Source organism: Lutra lutra, chromosome 9, assembly GCF_902655055.1.
Source record: "Lutra lutra chromosome 9, mLutLut1.2, whole genome shotgun sequence".
In the NCBI taxonomy this organism is placed as follows: Eukaryota; Metazoa; Chordata; class Mammalia; order Carnivora; family Mustelidae; genus Lutra; species Lutra lutra.
The window spans coordinates 77,907,987-77,928,468 of record NC_062286.1 but is presented as its reverse complement, the minus strand read 5'-3'; the positions used below and the strand labels follow the sequence as shown (position 1 = coordinate 77,928,468).

Sequence of the window (20,482 nt, the reverse complement as noted above, 5' to 3'; positions counted from 1 at the left end):
CTCTAGTTTCTCCATGGTCTATAAATACAAGACTATCAAATAATATCACATAGGCTGATTCATAGAATAATATTGAGTAGCATAGACTAATATTAAATAAATACCAGCTTCTATGCAAATCAAGCTGCTGTCAGTCCTGAAGGAAGCTGGAGTGTAAGCCTCTTCTAGAAGGGGAATTCTAATTCAAGACATTGAAATACAGTTTAAAGATTTTTTTTTTTAAGTACATCTTGTGGAGTTAACACTTTCATACTTTTCTTTATGCAGCAGATAATGATAATTATGAGGTTTTATTCAATTTGGAGGAACTTAAATTAGACCAGCCCTTCATTGATTGTATCAGAGTTGCTCCCGATGAAAAATACGTAGCTGCTAAGATAAGAACTGAAGATTCTGAAGCATCTACCTGTATAGTTGTGAAGCTCAGTGATCAGCCTGTAATGGAAGCCTCTTTCCCAAATGTGTCCAGTTTTGGTAAGCCACCAAACAAAACAGTCTTCTGTATTTAAAAGGCAACTGTAAAAGAATTGTCCACATCTTTGAAACATTTTTTTTTTTGTCCATGTGAATGAGAAGGTGAATGCTTAATCCATTTATCCCTATGGCCCCCACAGCTTCCTGTGTGTCTCTTATTTAGGAGACCTTCCTTTAATTGTCTATCCAAATTAATGTTCATGTTTTTTAAAGTATTACAGTCAGCATCCAAGCTGCACAGTGTATTTCGATAGATCAGTTGTTCTTTGCAATATACCATTCAGATACATTTAAGATAAATTGTATCTTAATATGTTACTTAACTTTAAATTTAGGCTTTTTTTTTTTTAATTTTTTAAATTTCCCAAGGTCACTGCCAACAAACTTTGGCACATGTTGAACTAACTTATTCATCAGTAGAAGTGATGTTTTGATTCAGAGAACCAACTTCAAATTTTATCTTTTATCATTGAGTGATACATATATTTATAGTTTATCCTCCCTTTTCATTTTCTGCCATAATTTTCCCCATTGTTTAATAACTAATGCTTTTGCAGTGAATTGAAATTATAGTATAATTTATTCTGAGACCTACTTTGCGAGGGGATGGGCAGAGAGGGAGGGAAGGAGAATGTTAAGCAGGCTCCATGTGAGGCTAGATCTCATGACCTGTGCTGAAATCAAGAATTGGATGTTGACCAACTGAGCCACCCAGGCACCCGGAGACATACATTTTGTACATTTTAACCTCTCTAAAATCAAGATGTGTATTATACAATGATGTCTTACAGTCACTGTCAGCCAGGTGGCAGTCATGATGTGATCGTTTGAAAACTTCCTAGACAGCTTCTGGTAAGATCAAGAAAACTCCAGCATTAAAATGTATTTGGTAGTTTGAGATATTCTGTGGATTGAGGACAGACAGAAATTAGATAGGCCTGAGAGAATGTGGTCCAGTGTTTCTTTAGACTCAAAGTTAGAGTTTGTAGATGTAAACATAATTTATCTCCTCTAAGCATGTGACTCTGAGATACTGAACACTTAACTCTTATTTGGAAACTTGAGGAGAACTACTTGAAATTGATGTAGTGATATTTTATTCTCCAGAAAGCTCTTTGACTTCTGTATAACATTGGTTAGCTCTAGTCAAATGTGCGTTCGGTTTTACATTTCCAGGAATGACTTGTAAATACCTCTTTTTATGGCACTCAAAATTTGAATGCACTGTGCCCTTTTTTCAACTGTAAATATATAATTATTTTCTTTCAGAATGGGTTAAGGATGAAGAAGAGGAAGATGTCCTATTCTATACTTTCCAGAGGAACCTTCGCTGTCACGATGTGTATCGAGCAACTTTTGGTGATAACAAACGTAATGAACGTTTTTACACAGAAAAGGACCCAAGGTAATAGAATAATGCAATTAAATTTTTTTCTCCAGGATTGTTCTCCAGTTATCTAAAGTACTGTTCTTAGTTGACATAAAATGTTGATTTCAGCTAGAACCAGGTGCATTAATAGGCTAAGGTGAATGTAATCATTCTTTTATTAGTTGTTTGGATTTAAAATTGGAATCTAGTTATATTCAGACTCCACAGTGAACACAAATACACCATTAGACTACAAATACTAAGTTCCTAACATTCTCTGGGGACTGTGAAAAGGGTTGTTAATTAAATCTTTAATAGTGTTATCACACTACATTTTTAAATCCTTTGTAAGCCATAACTAGAATACCATGGTGTCAGTTGCTCAGAATTCACTACTCATTCCAAATAAATTATCTGCCTTTTAAATTGTTTTACTTTGAGCCATGATGTCCACTGATCTTTAAATTTTGCTCTCCCCAGCATTTTGGTAAGTCCTTCCTAAAGCTAATTCTCTTTACTTCCTTATAATCTAGGACTCATGCCTCATATTGCCACTTAGCAGGCTTGGAAGGAAATAACAATAAGTTTATCCGGCAAAATCCCTTGACTCTTACCCAGATATATTTTCCAAATGATTTATGAGAAATAAATTTTTCCCTAACAGCAGGATCCTATCACCTTATATGTCATTTCACAGTATAGTTTGGACAATGTCTGGACAGATTTTACAAGAAAAAAAATGACATCCATGTCAGTGAAGTTGATACTCAAGACAAGAAATCAACCCATCATTTCATGCAATTTTCAGAACTGATAAGGATCTTAATGAAAATCTTATACGGCCTCCAGTTTATATTGAGAATTTGAGGTCTAGAGAAGTTCTGTTATTCCAGCCCATAGAACTAGCATTCTTGGTCTAGTAATGCTATCATTGCCCTTTTTCCCACCTTCTGATGATAATTTTTTGATGAGAAATTATCAGAACTATTTATTCATATGATTCTACCATTTTATGTGCTGTTCATCAAGGATATCTTTTGGGGAGATGATAGTTTAAACTAGTAATTTATTATGTTTTATCAATAATTTACGATTATAAACTATTTGCCATCTTGTGAATGGAGCTCAAAATTAACACAGTAAGCTATACTCTTAAAGAAGAATCTTGTTTGGCATATATTGGTACCATCCTAATTTCTAAGATTAAGTGGAACCTATTTGACTTGTACATGCTTTTCTGCCCAATAAAGAACTAACCATCTATGGTTAAGCCTCATTTGACATTCAGAATCCTGATCTACAACACGAACTAGTTTGTAAGTTCTTAACACTTTATAATCCCCAAATTCAGAGGGGAGGACAAAAAGGTAAGAGCAGCATACCTAATGAGAAAATGGGGTAAAGTTCTCCAAAAAACTTCTGAAACACAGAACTGCTTCTTTACTGTGTTTGCTTTGATCCTCAGGGTTTAGTTTTCTGTTCTCATAGTAAAGTTCACCAAAGTTTGTAATTTCCATTTACCTGCCTCTAGTGGACCAGTTTTGGGTACCTGATTTTTAAAAAGGTATTGTCATGAATGTGCCTAAAAAAAAGAACCCTTAGAAGCCAGGTTCTTCCATCTGCTTTGTTTCCATTGTTTGAGTAAATTTGGTTGTTGAAAGGTAGCTTTCAGTTTTGATAGTAGAATGCCTCTGAGAATCATGTTCAAGGAAAATGCCTCTCCACTATTCTTAAAGATTGTTGTGTTTTAAATATATATTCTTCCATTTTCAAATATTTCCAGAGCCATTTAATTTCACACATTCTAGGGAAAGCAGAATTATAAAGACTCCAAAAGGAAAGTTCTGACCAGAATTAGGAGACCCACTTTTTAATTCACTGAAAAACAACAACACCCTCACCACCACTAAAAACCCATCACGGGTACAAATGCCATTCATTATATGATTTACAGTTTGGTTCTATTACTGGAGGCCAGAACTAGGCTAAATTAGAAAAACCTGGGAGATTACTGAAACTGGCCTGGTCATTGGAGACTGGGGGTCTAAACCCCAAAGATCCCAGTAAGGACAACTCAGGGTAACCTCGAATGTATTAAGCTACACCAAACATGTAACATCTTAGAAATTTCAAGTAAAGGGAATTTTAGATGTAGACCTTTAGCTTCTTTTAGAATTTAAGTCTTTTGAAATATAGAGACGTTAAAGATCTACATGAAATAATATAGTTGATTAGAAAAAAACAGACACCTGCATCTTCTGGCACTTGATTCTGTTCTTCCTTTGTAGTAGAACCTAAATTCTTGTGTGAGAAATGGAATTAGCCTGGAATGGCACCTTTTCCTCGATGTGGCAGATGCTTCTAGTCTTCTTTCTTCTATAGACTGTTTGATCTTGGACAAGCCATTTCTTGTTCAGTTTTGTTCAGTATCCTTGGTAATGTTTTACCTAGGTAATGCTTTGGACTTTGGATAATGACACTCGCATATTTATTCCAAAAGTCTTTCTGATTTTTTGTGTTTCTACCGTTACTTTCATACTATGGAGTATACCTATCTTTTAAATATATTTATGCAAATTAAAAATCCTTGCAAATCATTTCAAACTCCTCACTTACATATCCAGTAATACTGCAGAATGGGAAAATTCAGGTTTGCTACCCATGTAGGCATAATGGTTGCAACCAGTGTAATTAATAAAAAGACATGTTTTCTTATTAAAATTGAAGTTGATTTTGTGCCTTACAGCATGGTCCGTACATGTAAATTCATAAGACAACCTAGAACTGCTAGATTATGAGCAGAGACTTAGTCACTTTTATGTCTTTATTGATAACTAGGATACCAGGCCCGTATTATTGCCACTCATCTAGCCTATTAATTGAGTAAATGGTGCACTTTTCTTTCAAACTAAAACCCTAGTCCAGTGATGACTGTGAGTACCATTGAACCATTGAATTCTTGGTGTATAGCAGAATTTAAAGGGTGTGTTGGCTTATGGTAAGCATAGCATAACATGTCAGCTTATCAAATCACTTTGTTGTGCACCTGAAACTAATGGAACATTGTGTGTCACCTGTACTCAAGAAAAAAAAAAAAAGAGTATGTGTTGCTACTAAGTCCATAAATTAAAACTAATTTAAAAATGTATTACTGGGGCGCCTTGGTGGCTCAGTGGGTTAAAGCCTCTGCCTTCGGCTCAGGTCATGATCCCAGGGTCCTGGGATCAAGCCCCACATTGGGCTCTCTACTCAGCGAGGAGCCTGCTTCCCCCTCTCTCTCTGCCGGCCTCTCTGCCTTCTTGTGATCTCTGTTTGTCAAATAAATAAATAAAAATGTTTTAAAAAAATGTATTACTGTGCTAGGTGAGAAAAAAAGTGAGTATGTAGTATGATGTCAATTTATTTTTCATAGTGAGCATAATTATTTTCATAATCAGAGGTAAAATATTTATTTTTAAACTTAAAATATATCAATAGAAATAAATGGGAAAATGGATTGACCTTAGTTCTTTACATTCCTTGTCTTCTCTCTTTTTGAATTGAAAGTACTTTGGTATCATTCTGTAACTTTGTTAATGCACTCATGCCTTTTTTAAAATTTACCTTTTTAATCTTTATTGAGATATATATAAAAAGTTTAAGGTGTATGTGTTGATTTGATATGTTATACCTATCACAAAATGATTAACACAACAGAGGTAGTTAATATCTCAGTCACCTCACAAATTACCTTTTTTATATATGGTGGGAACATTTAAAGTCTTCCGTCTTGGCTACTTTCCAGTACATAATACTGTATTGCTAATTCTGTAGTCACCATTGCTGGACATCTGATCCCAGAGCTTATACACCTTCTATAACTAAAGATATTTGGGTGCCTGGGTGGCTCAGTTAAGCGTCCAACTCTTGGTTTCCACTCAGGTGGTGATCTCAGGGTTGTGAGATCAAGCACCGCATTGGGCTCTGCACTGGGCCCTGCACTAGACATGGAGCCTGCCTAAGATTCTCTCTCTCCCTCTCCCTTCTGGCTCACCCTCTCAAATAAATAAATAACTGAAGACATGTACCCTTTCTCCGTTATCTCCCAATGTCACCTAGCTCTCAGTTCCTGGCCACCATTCAACTACTCTGTTTCTATGAGTTCAGCTTTTGTAGATTCCACATATGAGTGATGTCATAAGATATTTGTCTTTTTCTGTCTGACTTACTAGCATAATGCCCTCAGTGTCAGTCCATGTTGTTGCAAATGGCAGGATTTCCCTTTTCTCATGGCTGAATAATACTCCACAGTGTGTGTGTGTGTGTGTGTGTGTGTGTGTGTATTCTTTATTCATCCATTAGTGGACACTTAGGTAGTATTACTAATACTGTAATAAACTTGGGAGTGCAGATACCTCTTTGTGACCCAGACTCTGCTTCCTTTAGATAATACCCAGAAGTGGGGTTGTTGAATCATGTGGTAGTTCGGAGTTCCTTTTTTAATTTTTTTTTTTAAGATTTTATTTACTTAAGAGAGAATTTGCATGCAAGCCAGATGAGCGACAGAGAGTGAGAGGGAGACAGAGGGAGAGATACCCAAGCAGACTCCTGCTGAGCACAGAGCCCAACACGTGACTTGATCCCATGACCCAGAACTGACACGAAACCAAGAGTCAAATGCCTGATCAACTGAGCCATCCAGTTGCCTCTCCTTTTTTAATTTTTTAGGGAACCTTACTTTTCTGGTCTGTAATCGCTGTATCAGTTTCCATTCTCACCAACAGTACACAAGGGTTTCCTTTTCTCTACATCCTCACTAACATCAGTTCCCACTTGTTTTTTGGGGGGGGTTTTTGGGTTTTTTTGTTTTTTTTTTTTTTGTTTTTTATAATTCTAACATATGTGAAGTGATATTGTGATTTTGGTTTGCACTTCCCTGATGATAAGTGATGTTGAGCATCTTTTCATGTATCCATTGGCCATTTGTATGCCTTCAGAGAAATGTCTAGTCAGGTCTCCTGCCCCATTTTTAAATCAGACTTGTTTGTTTTTGTTTTGCTTTTGACTTACAGGAGTTCTTTGTATATTTTGGATGTTAACCCTTTATCAAATATATGTATGATTTGTAAATACTTTATCCCAGTCCATTGGTTGCCTTTTCACTTCTTTTCCTATGTAGAAACTTTTTAGTTTGATCTAGTCCCACTTATTTATCTGTTTGTTTGTACTTCTGGTGTCATTAAAAAAAAAGAAATCATTGCCAAGACCTCTGTGTCAAGGAACTTTTTTTCCAATGTTTTCCTCTAGGAGTTTCATATATTCAGGTCTTAAGTTTAAAGTCTTTAATCTATTTCAAGTTAATTTTTGTGAGTAGTGTTAAGGTAGAGTTCTAGTTTTATTAACACAGCAATTTCAGTAGCATGTGATTATCCAGTTTTCCGACACAATTTATTGAAGAGATTTTCTGTTCCCTTTTGAGTATTCTTGGCTCCCTTATCCAGTGTTAGTTGAGCATACATTCAAGGGTTTGTTTCTGTGCCCTCAATTCTGTTCTAGTAGGTCCAAGTGTCTATATTTTTTAAACATTTATCTAACTATTTATTTGATGGAGAGCATGAGTGGTGGGGAGGGGTAGAAGGTGAGAAGAGAGAGAACCTCAGGCAGACTCCCACCAAGCACAGAGCCTGACATAGGACTCAGTCTCTTGACCTTGAGATCATGACCTGAGCTGAACCCAAGAGTCAAATGCTCAACCAACTGAGCCACCCAGGAACCCCCTAGTGTGTTTTTATGTCAGTACAATATTGTTCCGATTATTATAACTTTGTAATATAGTTTGAGATCAGAAAATGTGATGCCTTTTACTACTTTTTCAGGGTTGTTTTGGCTGTTCGGGATCTTTTGTGGTTCTATACAAATGTTGGGATTGTTTTTTCTATATCTGTAAAATATGCCTTTAGGACTTTAATAGGGATTGCGTTCAGTGTATAGTTGGCTTTGGGTAGTTTAGACATTTTAGTGATACTCATTCTTCCAAATCATGAATACGGCATATCTTTCTGTTTATTTGTGTCTTTATTTTCTTTCACCAAAGTCTAAAATTTTCAATATATAGATCTTTTCTCTCCTTGGTTAAATTTATTACTGGGGCACCTGGGTGGCTTAGTGAGTTAAAGCCTCTGCCTTCAGCTCAGGTCATGATCCCAGGGTTCTGGGATCGAGCCTTGCAGCAGGTTCTCTGCTCAGCGGGGAGCCTGCTTCCTCCTCTCTCTCTGCCTGCCTCTCTGCCTACTTGTGATCTCTGTCAAATATATAAATAAAATCTTTAAATTTATTACTAAGTATTTGTTTTTGATACTATTTTAAATGATGTTGGTTTGTGTGTTTCTTTTTCAGGTATTTCATTATTAGTGTATCAAAACACTGATAATGTTTTTTCTAGGTGTTGGTTTTACACCCTGAACTGAATTTGTTTATTACTGCTACAGCGGAATCTTTAAGTTTTTTTATATATAAAATCATATCACCTGCAGAAACTTTCTAATTTGGATGCTTTTATTTCCTTTTCTTGCTTGATTATTGTGGCTAAGATTTCCAGTATTTGTGTTCATGAGAAGTAGTGAGAGGGGTCATCCTTTTGTTGTTTTAGATCTTAGAAGAAAACTTTTCAGCTTTTCATCATTGAATATGATGTTAGCTGTGGACTTGTCGTATATGGGCTTTATAATGTTGAGTAAAATTCGTTCCATATCCAGTTGTTGAGAGAATTTGTATCGTGAATGGATTTTGAATTTTGTCAAATGCTTTCTGTGTTTATTGAGATCATGTGATTTTTATCTTTCATTCTATTAATGTATCACATTTGTTGATTTGCATATGTTGAACCATTTGCATATCTCACAGATTTAATTTTTAGCATGCATGATGAATAATCTTTTTGACGTCCTATTGAATTAGACTTGAGCTTATCCAAAAGGCCAAGAAGCGATTAAATTAGGTTTGCTGGCATTTTGTTGAGTAATTTTTTATCTATTTTTTTTTTTTATCACCAAGGATATTAGATAGTTTTCTTGTGTTGTCCTTGTCTGGCTTTTGAATCGCATAATACTGGCCTGAGAAAATGAGTTTGGGAGTGTTTCCTTCTCTTCAATTTTTTGGAAAGAATTTGAGAAGGATTGGTGCTAATTCTTTAAATGTTTGGTAGATTTCACCAGTGTCTTTATTGGTCTGTTCAGATTTTCTATTTCTTCATGAGTTAGTCTTTGTAGGTTGTACATTTTTAGGAATTTATTCATTTTTTTTCTAGGTTATTTAATTTGTTGGCATATAATTGTTCATGGTAGTCTTATATCTTATACTCCTTTTTATTTCTAGAGTATCAGTAATGTGTCCTTTCTTCTTTCTGATTTTGTGTACTGTAGCTAAAAGTTTTTTGGTTTTATCTTTTCAAAAAGCAGTTCTTAGTGTTGTTGACCTTTTCTATTGTTTTTCCAGTCTCTTTACTTCTGCTCTGATCTTTATTGCATTTCCTTTCTTCTGCTAACATTGGCTTATTTTTTTCTTTTTCTGATTTCTTGAGGCATAATATTAGTTGGTTAATTTGAGATATTTCTTCCTTTTTTCTTTTTTTTGGGGGGGGGGGGTTGGGGTTTTTTTGGTTGTTTTTCTTTGTTTAAGTAGGTGCCACACCCAAGGTGGGGCTTAAACTCAATACCCTGATATTCAAGAGGTGCATACTCGTAGCAACTAAGCCAGCCAGGCATGCCTATGTGAAATATTTATTTATTTATAGATTTATTTATGTATTTGAGAGAGAGAGAGAGTCTGGTGGGGAGGGGCAAAGGAAGAGAAGAACTTAAGCAGACTCCATGCTGAGCATGGAGCCCATTGCGGGTCTCAGTCCCATGATCCTGAGATCTCAACCTGAGCCAAAACCAAAAGTCAGAAGCTTAACCCACTGCACCACTCAGGCACCCCAAGATGTTTCTTAATGTAGGTGTTTATCACAGTAAACTTCTCTCTCATAAGTACTTTTTCTGTATCCCATAAGTTTTGGTATATTGTATTTCTATTTTCATTTGTTTGAAGATATTTTTTATTTGCTTTTATTTCTTTGCCCCTGAATGGGTATTATTTTTTAATACTGTGGGAAATTCTATTTGGAGAAAAAATAATTTTCATCAGGGGCACCTGGGTGCTCAGTCAGTTGAGTGTCTCACTCTTGATTTCGGCTCAGGTCATGATCTCAGAGTTGTGAGATCGAGCCCCACATCAGGTTCCATGCTGGTTGTGGTGCCTGCTTAAGATTCTCTCTCTGCCCCACCCCCCTTTAAAGAATTTTCATCACTTCATCTATCAGCATACATTCCTAAAAGACTTAAAGAATCCATTGATAAAATAAAACTTAGTAAAAAAAAAAAAAAAAAAAACTAGATGACAATATAAGTACTGTACTCAGCTTGATTGAAATAGTCCCAAAGCATAAAATCAATAGAAGAAATTACAAAGGGTGTGAAATTATTCTTGACTACCTTAAATATTAAACTTTCAAGTCAGAAACCATTACAAATTAATAAAATCCAGATGACAAAATGGAAAAAAGTGTTTTCAGCAAAAGGACAAATGAATATCCTTAATTTATGAAGAGATGTTTATAGACTAATAATGTAAACTATATCCCGAGTTTAAAATGGACAAAGACACATCACAGAAAATTGACAAATGTGGTAATGTCCAGTGCAGTAGGAATTTTACTAAAATATTAGCCATGTTTATCTCTGTAGTGAGATCCAGGGTTATCATCCTTCTTTGTATTTCTCCATATTTTTATTATGGATTACTTTTATAATAAGGAAATATGTAAACATAACATTTTAAACCCATCCAATAGGTCAGTGTGAATTAATATAAGGCTCTTGGGATATTATTTGATTATATATATCAAGAGTCATTAAAAATTACTGTGTATCATTAAATTTACTGTTTCCTTAAGCATCTGCCTTTGGCTCAGGTCATGATCTCAGGGTCCTGGGATCGAGTCCCCCATCGATCTCCCTGCTAAGCAGGAAGCCTGCTCCTCCCTCTCCCACTCCCCCTGCTTGTGTTCCCTCTCTCACTGTTGCTGTCAAATAAATAAAATCTTTTAAATAAATAAATAAATTAATATTTCCATTCTTTTTTTTTAAAGATTTTATTTGTTTATTTGACAGAGAGATCACAAGCAGGCAGAGAGGCAGGCAGAGAGAGAGGAGGAAGCAGGCTCCCTGCTGAGCAGAGAGCCCGATGCGGGGCTCGATCCCAGGACTCTGAGATCATGACCTGAGCCGAAGGCAGCGGCTTAACCCACTGAGCCACCCAGGCGCCCCTAGTATTTCCATTCTTAAGAATTTGTCTTAGGAACATAACTGTTAAGGTCAGGGAGGAAGAACTGTCTTCATGAATATGTTTTCTGTTAGATTCTTTATTACAATGAAAAATTGAAATCCAGAGGTGGTGTGGGTCTTTTTTATTTATTTGACAATCAGAGATCACAAGTAGGCAGAGAGGCAGGCAGAGAGAGGGGGAGAAGGAGGCTCCCCACTGAGCAGAGCGCCTGATGCGGGGCTCGATCCCAGGACCCTGGGATCATGACCTGAGCCGAAGGCAGAGGCTTAACCCACTGAGCCACCCAGGCGCCCCTGAAATCCAGAGTTTTAAGAATTACGACAGTGCAACCTGCTAGAATATTAGGTAGCCATTGAAAGTAACCATCATAAAGACTGTGCTTATGGACGCCTGGGTGGCTCAGTCATTGAGGGTCCTGGGATCAAGCCCTGCATCGGGCTCCTTACTCAGCAGGAAGCCTGCTTCTCCCTCTCCCATTCCCCCTGCTTGTGTTCCCTCTCTCTCTGTGTCTCTTTCTGTCAAATAAAAAAAAAAAAAAACCTTTAAAAAAAGCGGGGGGGGGGGGGTAAAGACTAATTAATTTGGGGGGAGATACAGATACTGTGAAGTCACAAATGCAGAATACAAAATTGCATCTATATTTCACTTACATCAGTTTAAAGACATGCATGAGTAAAATAAATCATGGAGAGGAAAATATAGCATAGCATAAGGAATATACTCAATAATATTGTAATACTGTACGGTAATATGGGGCGCCTGGGTGGCTCAGTGGGTTAAGCCTCTGCCTTTGGCTCAGGTCATGATCTCAGGGTCCTGGGATCGAGCCCCGCATCGGGCTTTCTGCTCAGTGGGGAACCTACTCCCCGCCCCCCACGCCTGCCTCTCTGCTTACTTGTGATCTCTCTTTCTGTCAAATAAATAAAATCTTTTAAAAAAAATAATTACGGTAACAAATGGTTAAACACATGTGATGAACATTGAGTATAGAGTTGTCTAATCACTATATCTATACCTGAACTTAATGAACATTATGTATCAACTGTACTTCAATACTAAAAAAATTTTTTAATTTAAAAACAGAAATGCAGGGACATCTGTGTGGCTCAGTCAATTAAGCCACTCCTTCGGCTCAGGTCATGGTTCCAGGATCCTGGAATTGAGTCTCGCATTGGACTCCTTGCGCAGCGGGGAGCCTGCTTCTCTCTCTCTGCCTCTGCCTGCCACTCTGCCTGCTTGTGTGCGCACGTGCATTCTCTCTCTCTCTCTCACAAATAAATAAAAACAAATGCATGAAATATAAATAAACTTGGGAAGGAAAAATAGAAAAAAGTAGAAATTATATTTTTTAAATGTGTTGAGACTGCAGGGGTTCTTCTTCCTATTTCCATTTTTGTTATTTCTATTTTGTTTTGTTGTAAAAACTGGGAGGGGGCAAAAAGCCAACATGCCTACAGAAGAAGAACAAAGTAAACTCTGCCTCTCTCCTTCCCGACAATACATATCTCCTCTAGGAAGTTTATTTCCTCTTCCCAGCAAGAAGTCCTATAAACTACTAATGTGATTAAGTGAGAGTTAGATGATGTCTATAGTTTATGTTGAAATGCATTCAGGAAAAGATGGATTGATAGATGCACAGATAATGTGATTAAGGAAATAAAGCAAACTTTTGGTAATAATTGAATTTCAGTGGTGGATGCATGGGTATTCACTGGACATTTTCAACTTTTCTGTAGATCTGAAAAATGTTCATAATAAAATGTTAGAGAAAAAATGATTTTAAATACCTTTGTGGGGGAAATGAGAAAAATAATAGTTTTCTAAATTTACAAGCAGTATTCACTAAGGAGTTTTTATTTCCTATTTGCATTATAAATCAACACATGTACAGAAGGTAGTTGTATATCATCTTTTTTTTTTTTTTTAAAGATTTTATTTATTTGACAGAGAGAGAGAGATCACAAGTAGGCAGAGAGGCAGGCAGAGAGAGAGAGGGGAGGAAGCAGGCTCCCTGCTGAGCAGAGAGCCCGATGCGGGGCTCGATCCCAGGATCTGGGATCATGACCTGAGCTGAAGGCAGAGGCCTTAACCCACTGAGCCACCCAGGCACCCCTGTATATCATCTTTAAGGTAGCTAAGGATTTACTGGATTTTCTGGTAATTTGAAATTTACTGGATTTTTTTTTTCTCTCTCTCTCCCTCTCTCTCTCTCGTGCACATGCAGCTATTTTGTTTTCCTTTATCTTACAAAGGACAGTCGTTTCCTCACCATCAATATTATGAACAAGACTACTTCTGAAGTGTGGTTGATAGATGGCCTAAGCCCTTGGGACCCACCAGTACTTATCCAGAAGCGAATACATGGAGTCCTTTACTACGTTGAACACAGAGATGATGAATTATACATTCTCACTAATGTTGGTGAGCCTACAGAATTCAAGGTAATCCTGGATTCTCTGTGTACCCATTTGAGCTGTTAAAAATTGTCACACTTCCATCAACAACATTCCATGCTCTAAGAGTTAACCGTTTTGTAGGCTTTTGGTAACGTGTAGAAATTGATGCTACCTTCTTATTCATAACCAATCCTAATTCTCTTCCGTTAGAGATAATGCCTCTCCATATTGTAATTGTGCCTTAAAAGGTTAGTAAATGAAACATTCTTTATCCTGATGTTATCAGTTATCAAAGCCAAACTTAGTGATTTGAAAGAACAAACTTTTATAAGCTCATGATTTTATAATTTAGCAATTTGGATTGATTTCAGCTAGGCAGTTCTTCTGGTCCCAGTTAGCCATTTCTCAGATGCCTTCATTGAAACATTCATTGGTTTGCTGTAAGGTAAGCACTAGGCCATGCTGCCTTACCGCATGGCAGGCTAGCCTGGGCTCATTCACGTGATGATGGTCACACTGCAGCCCTGTTGCGCAGCTCATTTCTTTGGCTCTTTATGGTCTAGTTTTGGTCTTCTTATGGTCTAGTTTTCTGGGTGCTAGAGTCATCATGTTTTCTTACCTAGATCTCTTCTGACTTTGTTCTGCACAGCTCATGAGAACAGCCGCTGATACCCCTGCTATTATGAACTGGGATTTATTTTTCACAATGAAGAGAAATACCAAAGTTGTAGACTTGGACATGTTTAAGGATCACTGCGTTCTATTCCTGAAGCACAGCAATCTACTTTACGTTAATGTCATTGGTCTGGCTGATGATTCAGTTCGGTCTCTAAAGGTATGTTTAACTTTCAAAAGACAGTACTGTCAATCAAAATCCATAGAGTTTAGTTTACCAGAACATCAAATTTTGTTAAGAGCAATGTACTTTTTCTTGAAAGAAGTTTAATTTAAAGGAAACATAGCATACTGGGTTTTTTCATATTTAAGAGGTTTATCTAGAATTATTTAGAGGACCTTGCTTTTTAAAAGTTTTACTTAAAATTCTGTCTAACAGGGGTGCCTGGGTGGCTCAGTGGGTTAAAGGCTCTGCCTTCGGCTCGGGTCATGATTCCAGGGTCCTGGGATCGAGCCCTGCATTGGGCTCTCTGCTCAGCAGGGAGCCTGCTTCCCCCCTCTCTCTCTGCCTGCCTCTCTGCCTACTTGTGATCTCTGTCTGTCAAATAAATAAATAAAATCTTAAAAAAAAAAATACTGTTTAACAGCATGAACTTCAGAAGTAATGCTCAGTGTCATATTTCTCTTTCTACATATCTCTATATGTCATGCATCTCTACAACTTTAGGTTGGCTAATAGCTTAGGCCAACTTGCCAGCTAGTGCCTAACCAACCACTGCTTGCTGCTTCCATTCCACACCCCCCCTGTAGGGACAGTAGTTGTGCCCGCTGTATTTCCGCCATTATGTCTGCACCATCTTCTTTTTGCCAGTTTTCTTACCTGTCAGTGTTTGTGGGGGGAGGGAGTGGCATTTGTCTCCTCTACAGCACAGCTGTGATAGTATGACTGACTTGCTGGTATTGCCTGTGGCTGCCAGGAATGACGGTCTGCCTCCACAAGTGAACTTGTTAAAATTGGTGAGTGCCAACCTCATTGCCCAGTGCTAAAGCAGAATTAACATGTAGGTCAGATAACAGGTGATGAAGGGAAAGGCCTCCATCTCACTTGATAGGGAAAAAGTTGTTAAACCATTTGACCACTTCTACCTCCCTAATTGCAGTATTGTCAGAGTCTCTTAAAATGCAATTCCAGTAAATTCACTGAATGTTTATTGAACTTCTGTACACCAAGATTAAGTATATTGTGGGTTTATATAAGTGGTATCAAATATATAAAATGTGCTATGGGTCTCTGAGCGGCAGTGAGGACCCAGGAAAGCTTTTGTAGGGGAAGTAGAATTTGAGATAAACCAAAGAGGATAGGTCGAATTCTGACGAGAGAGAGCGAAATGATATTCTAGGATGAGAAAGTCCATCAAATAAAGCTCTAAGCTGGAGAAGTTAGAAAATGTTCCGAAAACTGCTAATAATTCTATTTTGTTGAAGCAGAATAAATGTATGTGGAATGAAGCTATAATTTGACATTCTTTGACTTCCAAAATGAGAAACTTATGCATAAGGTATGAGTGGGGGAACATTTGAAGTTTTGGGGCATAGAAGTGAGTTGAGAAGTCAACTTATACTTCATGAAGTTATCTGGTGGCCATTTTAGACTCCTCCAAAGCAAGCAGAGATAAGGCACAGGGAAATTAGCTTTAAGGTTGTTATCATGGTATACATAAGAAATATCAAGTTTCCAAAAACAACCAAAATTTTCGAGCTAAAATAAATTATCAAATATAACCTCTTGTATTTTAGAGGACTGTGTAGTTGTCCTTAAAATAAAAATGGTGATTTAAAGTTAGTGATTTTCCTACTGCCTTCAACTACTGGATTCAAAGTTTCTTTTTACTTGCTAATTGACACCAAAACCATACCTCTTCAATTGGGAAACTGGGAGAACATCTATTCTTATAGCCTATATGAATAGGGATGAGAGAGAATGTATAATTTCTAGCAGTGCTTTTCTTACAGCAAAATTGTATGTCAAGGCAATTGGGAATGTCTGAGAGTTTACTCTGATAAAATTTGACTTCTCACTAAATATGACCTTTACATTTTTTATAAGTATTCCTAGTTTAAAGATATGCCTCAGTTACCGTGGTTTTAGCTGCCATTACAACAAACATCATGTCTTTTTTTATTTTGTTTTTTACGTTTTTATTTTAATCACCTGGTGCTTGTCAGGATGTGTGCACTCCTTAATCCCCACCGCCTATTTCACCCACTGCTCCCACCCACCTCCCTTCTGGTAACTGCCAGTACTCTATATTGAGTCTCTTTCTTGCTTTGTCTCTTTTTTTCTCCCTGTGCTCCTTTTCTTTCTTCAGTTCCACATATGAGGGAAATCATATGGTATTTGTTTTTCTCTGATTTCACTTAACATTATACTTTCTAACTCTATCCATGTTGTAAATGGCAAGATTTCATTCTTTTTATGGCTGAAAAATATCCGTGTGTGTGTGTGTGTGTGTATACACACCATATCTATCTGCTCATCTGTCATTGGACACTTGGGCTGTTTCCATAATTTGACTATTGTAAATAATGCTGCCATAAACATAGGAGTGCATGAATTCCTTTGAATTAATATTTTTGTATACTTGGGTAAATACCCAGTAGTGCGATTGCTTGATAGTAGGATAGTTCTGTTTTTAATTTTTAAGAAACCTCCATACTGTCTTCCACAGTGGCTGCACCAGTTTGCATTCCTATCAACAGTGCAAGAGGGTAGGGTTCCTTTTTCTCCACATCCTTGCCAACACCTGCTGTTTTTGTTTTTGATATAAGCCGTTCTGACAGGCATGAGATATGTCATTGCAGTTTTGATTTGTATTTTCCTGATAAGTGAAAATCAGCATTTTTTCACATGTCTGTTGGCCATGTCTTCTTTAAGAAGTATCTGCTCATGTAAATAAAACATTATATGTTAATAAAAATAATTTAAAAAAAAAGAAATATCTACTCATGTCTTCTGCCCGTTTTTTAAATTTCATTGTTTTTTGGGGGGTTGAGTTCTATACATTACCTATTTTAGATACTGGCTCTTTACTGTATATGTCATTTACAGATATCTTCCTCCATCCTGTAGGTTGTCTTTTAGTTTTATTTTTTCCTTTGCTGTGCAGAAGTTATTTTGATGTAGTCCTAATAGTTTATTTTTGCTTTTGTTTTCCCTTGCCTCAGAGTACCTGTCTAGAATAATGTTGCTGTAGCCAATGCTGCCTATGCTCTTTTCTAGAATTTTAATGGTTTAAGGTCTCACATTTAGGTCTTTAATCCATTTTGAGTTTATGTTTGTGTGTGGTATATGAAAGTCATCCCGTTTTATTCTTTTGCATGTGGCTGTCCACTTTTCCTGGCACCATTTGTTGAAGTCAATAGATTATCTTTTTCCCATTGGACATTCTTTCCTGCTTTGTTGACCATATAGTTGTAGGTTTATTTCTGGATTCTATTCTGTTCTGCGGATCTATATGTCTATTTTTTTGCCAATACCATACTGTCTTGATCACTATAGCTTTGTGATGTAACTCGAAGTGCAGGATTGTGATGCCTCCAACTTTGCTTTTCTTTTTCAAGATTGCTTTGGCTGTTTGGGGTCATTTATAATTCCATATAAATTTTAGGACTGTTTGTTCTGGGTCTGTGAAAAATGCTGTTGGTATTTTGATAGGGATTACATTACATGTGTAGATTGCTTTCGGTAGTACAGACATTTGAACAGTGTTTTTTCTTCCAATCCATGAGCATGAAATGGCTTGTCATTTGTGTCATCTCCACTTTCCTTTCACTGGCGTTTTATAGTTTTCAGAGTACAGGTCTTTTACCTGTTTGGTTAGGTTTATTCCTAGGTATCTTACTACTTTTGGTATAATTGTAAATAGAATTGTTTTCTTAATTTCTCTTCTTAATTATTGTGTATAGAAATGCAACAGATTTCTATACATTGATTTTGTATCCTGCAACTTTACTGAGTTCATTTATTAGTTCTAGCAGTTTTTTGGTGATGTCTTTCAGATTTTCTATTTTATAGTATCATGTCATCTGCAAATAGTGAAAATATTACTTCTTCCTTACCAATTTAGATGCCTTTTATTTCTTTTTGTTGTCTTATTGCTGTGGCTAGGACTTCCAGAACTCTGTTGAATAAAAGTGGTGAGAGTGGACGTACTTGCCTTGTTTCTGACCTTAGGGGGAAGGCTCTCAGTTTTTTCCCATTTAGGATGATGTTAGCTGTGGGTATTTCATAAATGGCCTCTGTTATGTTGAGGTATGTTCCCTCTAAACCTATTTTGTTGATGGTTTTTTGGGTTTTTGGGGTTTTTTTTTTTTTTTTTTAATCATGAATGATTAAAACCCGAAGAACCAGCTCCTCATTTCATTGATCTGTTGGGGTTTGTTTTGTTTTTATTTTTATTTTATGTCTTTTTAGTTTCTATGTCACATTTCTTTTCTGATCTCTTATTATTCACTTCCTTCTGGTTTTTTTTGTTTTGTTTTTTAAAGATTTATTTATTTTGGGGGGGAGAGAGTCTCAAGCAGACTCTTTGCTGAGTGCAGAGCTGAACACAGGGCTTGATCTCATGACGCTGAGGTCACTACCCTATCTGAAATCAAGAGTTGGATGCCCAACCAACTGTGCCACCCAGGTGCCCCATCTTCTGCTGGTTTTAGATTTTTTTCTTCTTTTTCTAGCTCCTTTTGTTGTGAAGTTAGGTTGTGTACTTGAGATTTTTTTCCTTCTCGAAGTAGCCCTGTATTGTTATAAACTTGCCTCTTAGAACCACTTTTGCTGCATCCCAAAGGTTTTGAACTATCGTGTTTCCATTTTCATTTGTTTCTATGTACTTTTTTTAGTACTTTCTGATTGACCTGTTCATTGTTTAGTAGCATGTTATTTAACCACTATGTATTTGTGATCTTTCCCAAACTTTTTCTTATGGTTTACGTATAGTTTCATAGCACCGTGGTCCAAAAAAAGATGCATGGTATGACTTAGATCTTTTTAACTTTATTAAGGCTTGTTTTTTGGCCTAATATGTGATCTGTTCTGGAGAATGGTCCATGTGCACTTGAAAAGAATGTATATACTGCTATTTTAGGATGGAATGCTCTGAATATATCTGTTAAATCCTTCTAGTCCAGTGTGTCATTCAGTGTTTCCTTATTGATTTTTTTGTTTAGGTGATCTGTCCATTGATGTAAGTGGGGCATGAAAGACCTTTGCTATAATTGTATTATTGCCAATTAGTTCCTTTATGTTTCTTATTAACTATTTTATGTATTTGGGTGTTCCCATGTTGGGTACATAAATATTTACAATTATTATATCTTCTTGTTGGATTGTCCACTTTATTATTATACAGTGTCCTTCTTTGTCTCGTTAGTCTTTGTTTTAAAATCTATTTTGTTCTTTATAAGTATTGCTGCTCCAACTTTATTTTGACATCTATTTTCATGATAAATGTTTCTCTATTCCCTCACTTTCAATCTGCAGGTGTTTTTAGGTCAAAATGAGTTTCCTGGGGGCACCTGGGTGGTTCAGTCATTAAGCATCTACCTTTGGCTCAGGTCTTGATCCCAGGACCCTGGGAATGAGCCCCACATCGGACTCCCTCCTCAATGGGAAGCCTGCTTCTCTTTCTCCCTCTCTCCCTCTTATATTACCCCTCTTGCTGTCTCTGTCAAATAAATAAATAAAATCTTTTTAAAAAATAAACGAGTTTCCTGTAGGCAGGAGTAGATGGGTCTTGTTTGTTATCTGTTCTGTCACCCTATATCTTTTGATTAGAAGCATTTAGTCCATTTATATTCAAAGTAATTATTGATAAGTATGTACTTAATGGCCTTTTTATTACTTGTTTTGTGGTTGTTTTCTGGAGTTTTTCTCTCATCCTTTCTTCCCTTTCTCATCATTTGCTGGTTTTCTTTAGTGATGTGTTTGGATTTTTTTTCTCATTATTTGCATATTTATGAATGGGTTTTGATTTGTGGTTACCATTAGGTTTTTATATAACCTCTTCTGCACATAGCAGAAGTCTCTATTAAGTTGATGGTCATTTAAGTTTGAACCATTCTTTACTCCTCTCCTCCCCAAGTTTTAGGTACATGGTGTCATTTTACTTTTATTTTGTGAGTTCCTTGACTGACTGATTTATTTATTTATTTATTTATTTATTTTACAAAAATGTTCATTTTACTGCTTTTGTGCTTCCTATGGTGG

The 20,482-nt window shown here is 36.6% G+C and overlaps 1 protein-coding gene across 7 annotated transcripts in view; it reads left to right on the top strand.

Annotated features, from left to right (window-relative positions):
• Positions 1 to 20,482, top strand: part of PREPL (prolyl endopeptidase like) — a 68,046-nt gene that overhangs the window by 15,663 nt on the left and 31,901 nt on the right. For 6 of the 7 annotated variants that reach the window (XR_007130302.1, XR_007130301.1, XM_047746714.1 and 3 more), the window contains 4 exons: positions 268 to 474; positions 1,744 to 1,879; positions 13,431 to 13,647; positions 14,252 to 14,437. Coding sequence is in view for 5 of the 7 variants with exons in the window: in XM_047746714.1 (XP_047602670.1) it covers positions 268 to 474; positions 1,744 to 1,879; positions 13,431 to 13,647; positions 14,252 to 14,437 (746 nt within the window). In the remaining 2 variants the exon portion in view is untranslated. The remainder of the gene's footprint in view (positions 1 to 267; positions 475 to 1,743; positions 1,880 to 13,430; positions 13,648 to 14,251; positions 14,438 to 20,482) is intronic. The other variant, XM_047746715.1, reaches the window with a different exon arrangement.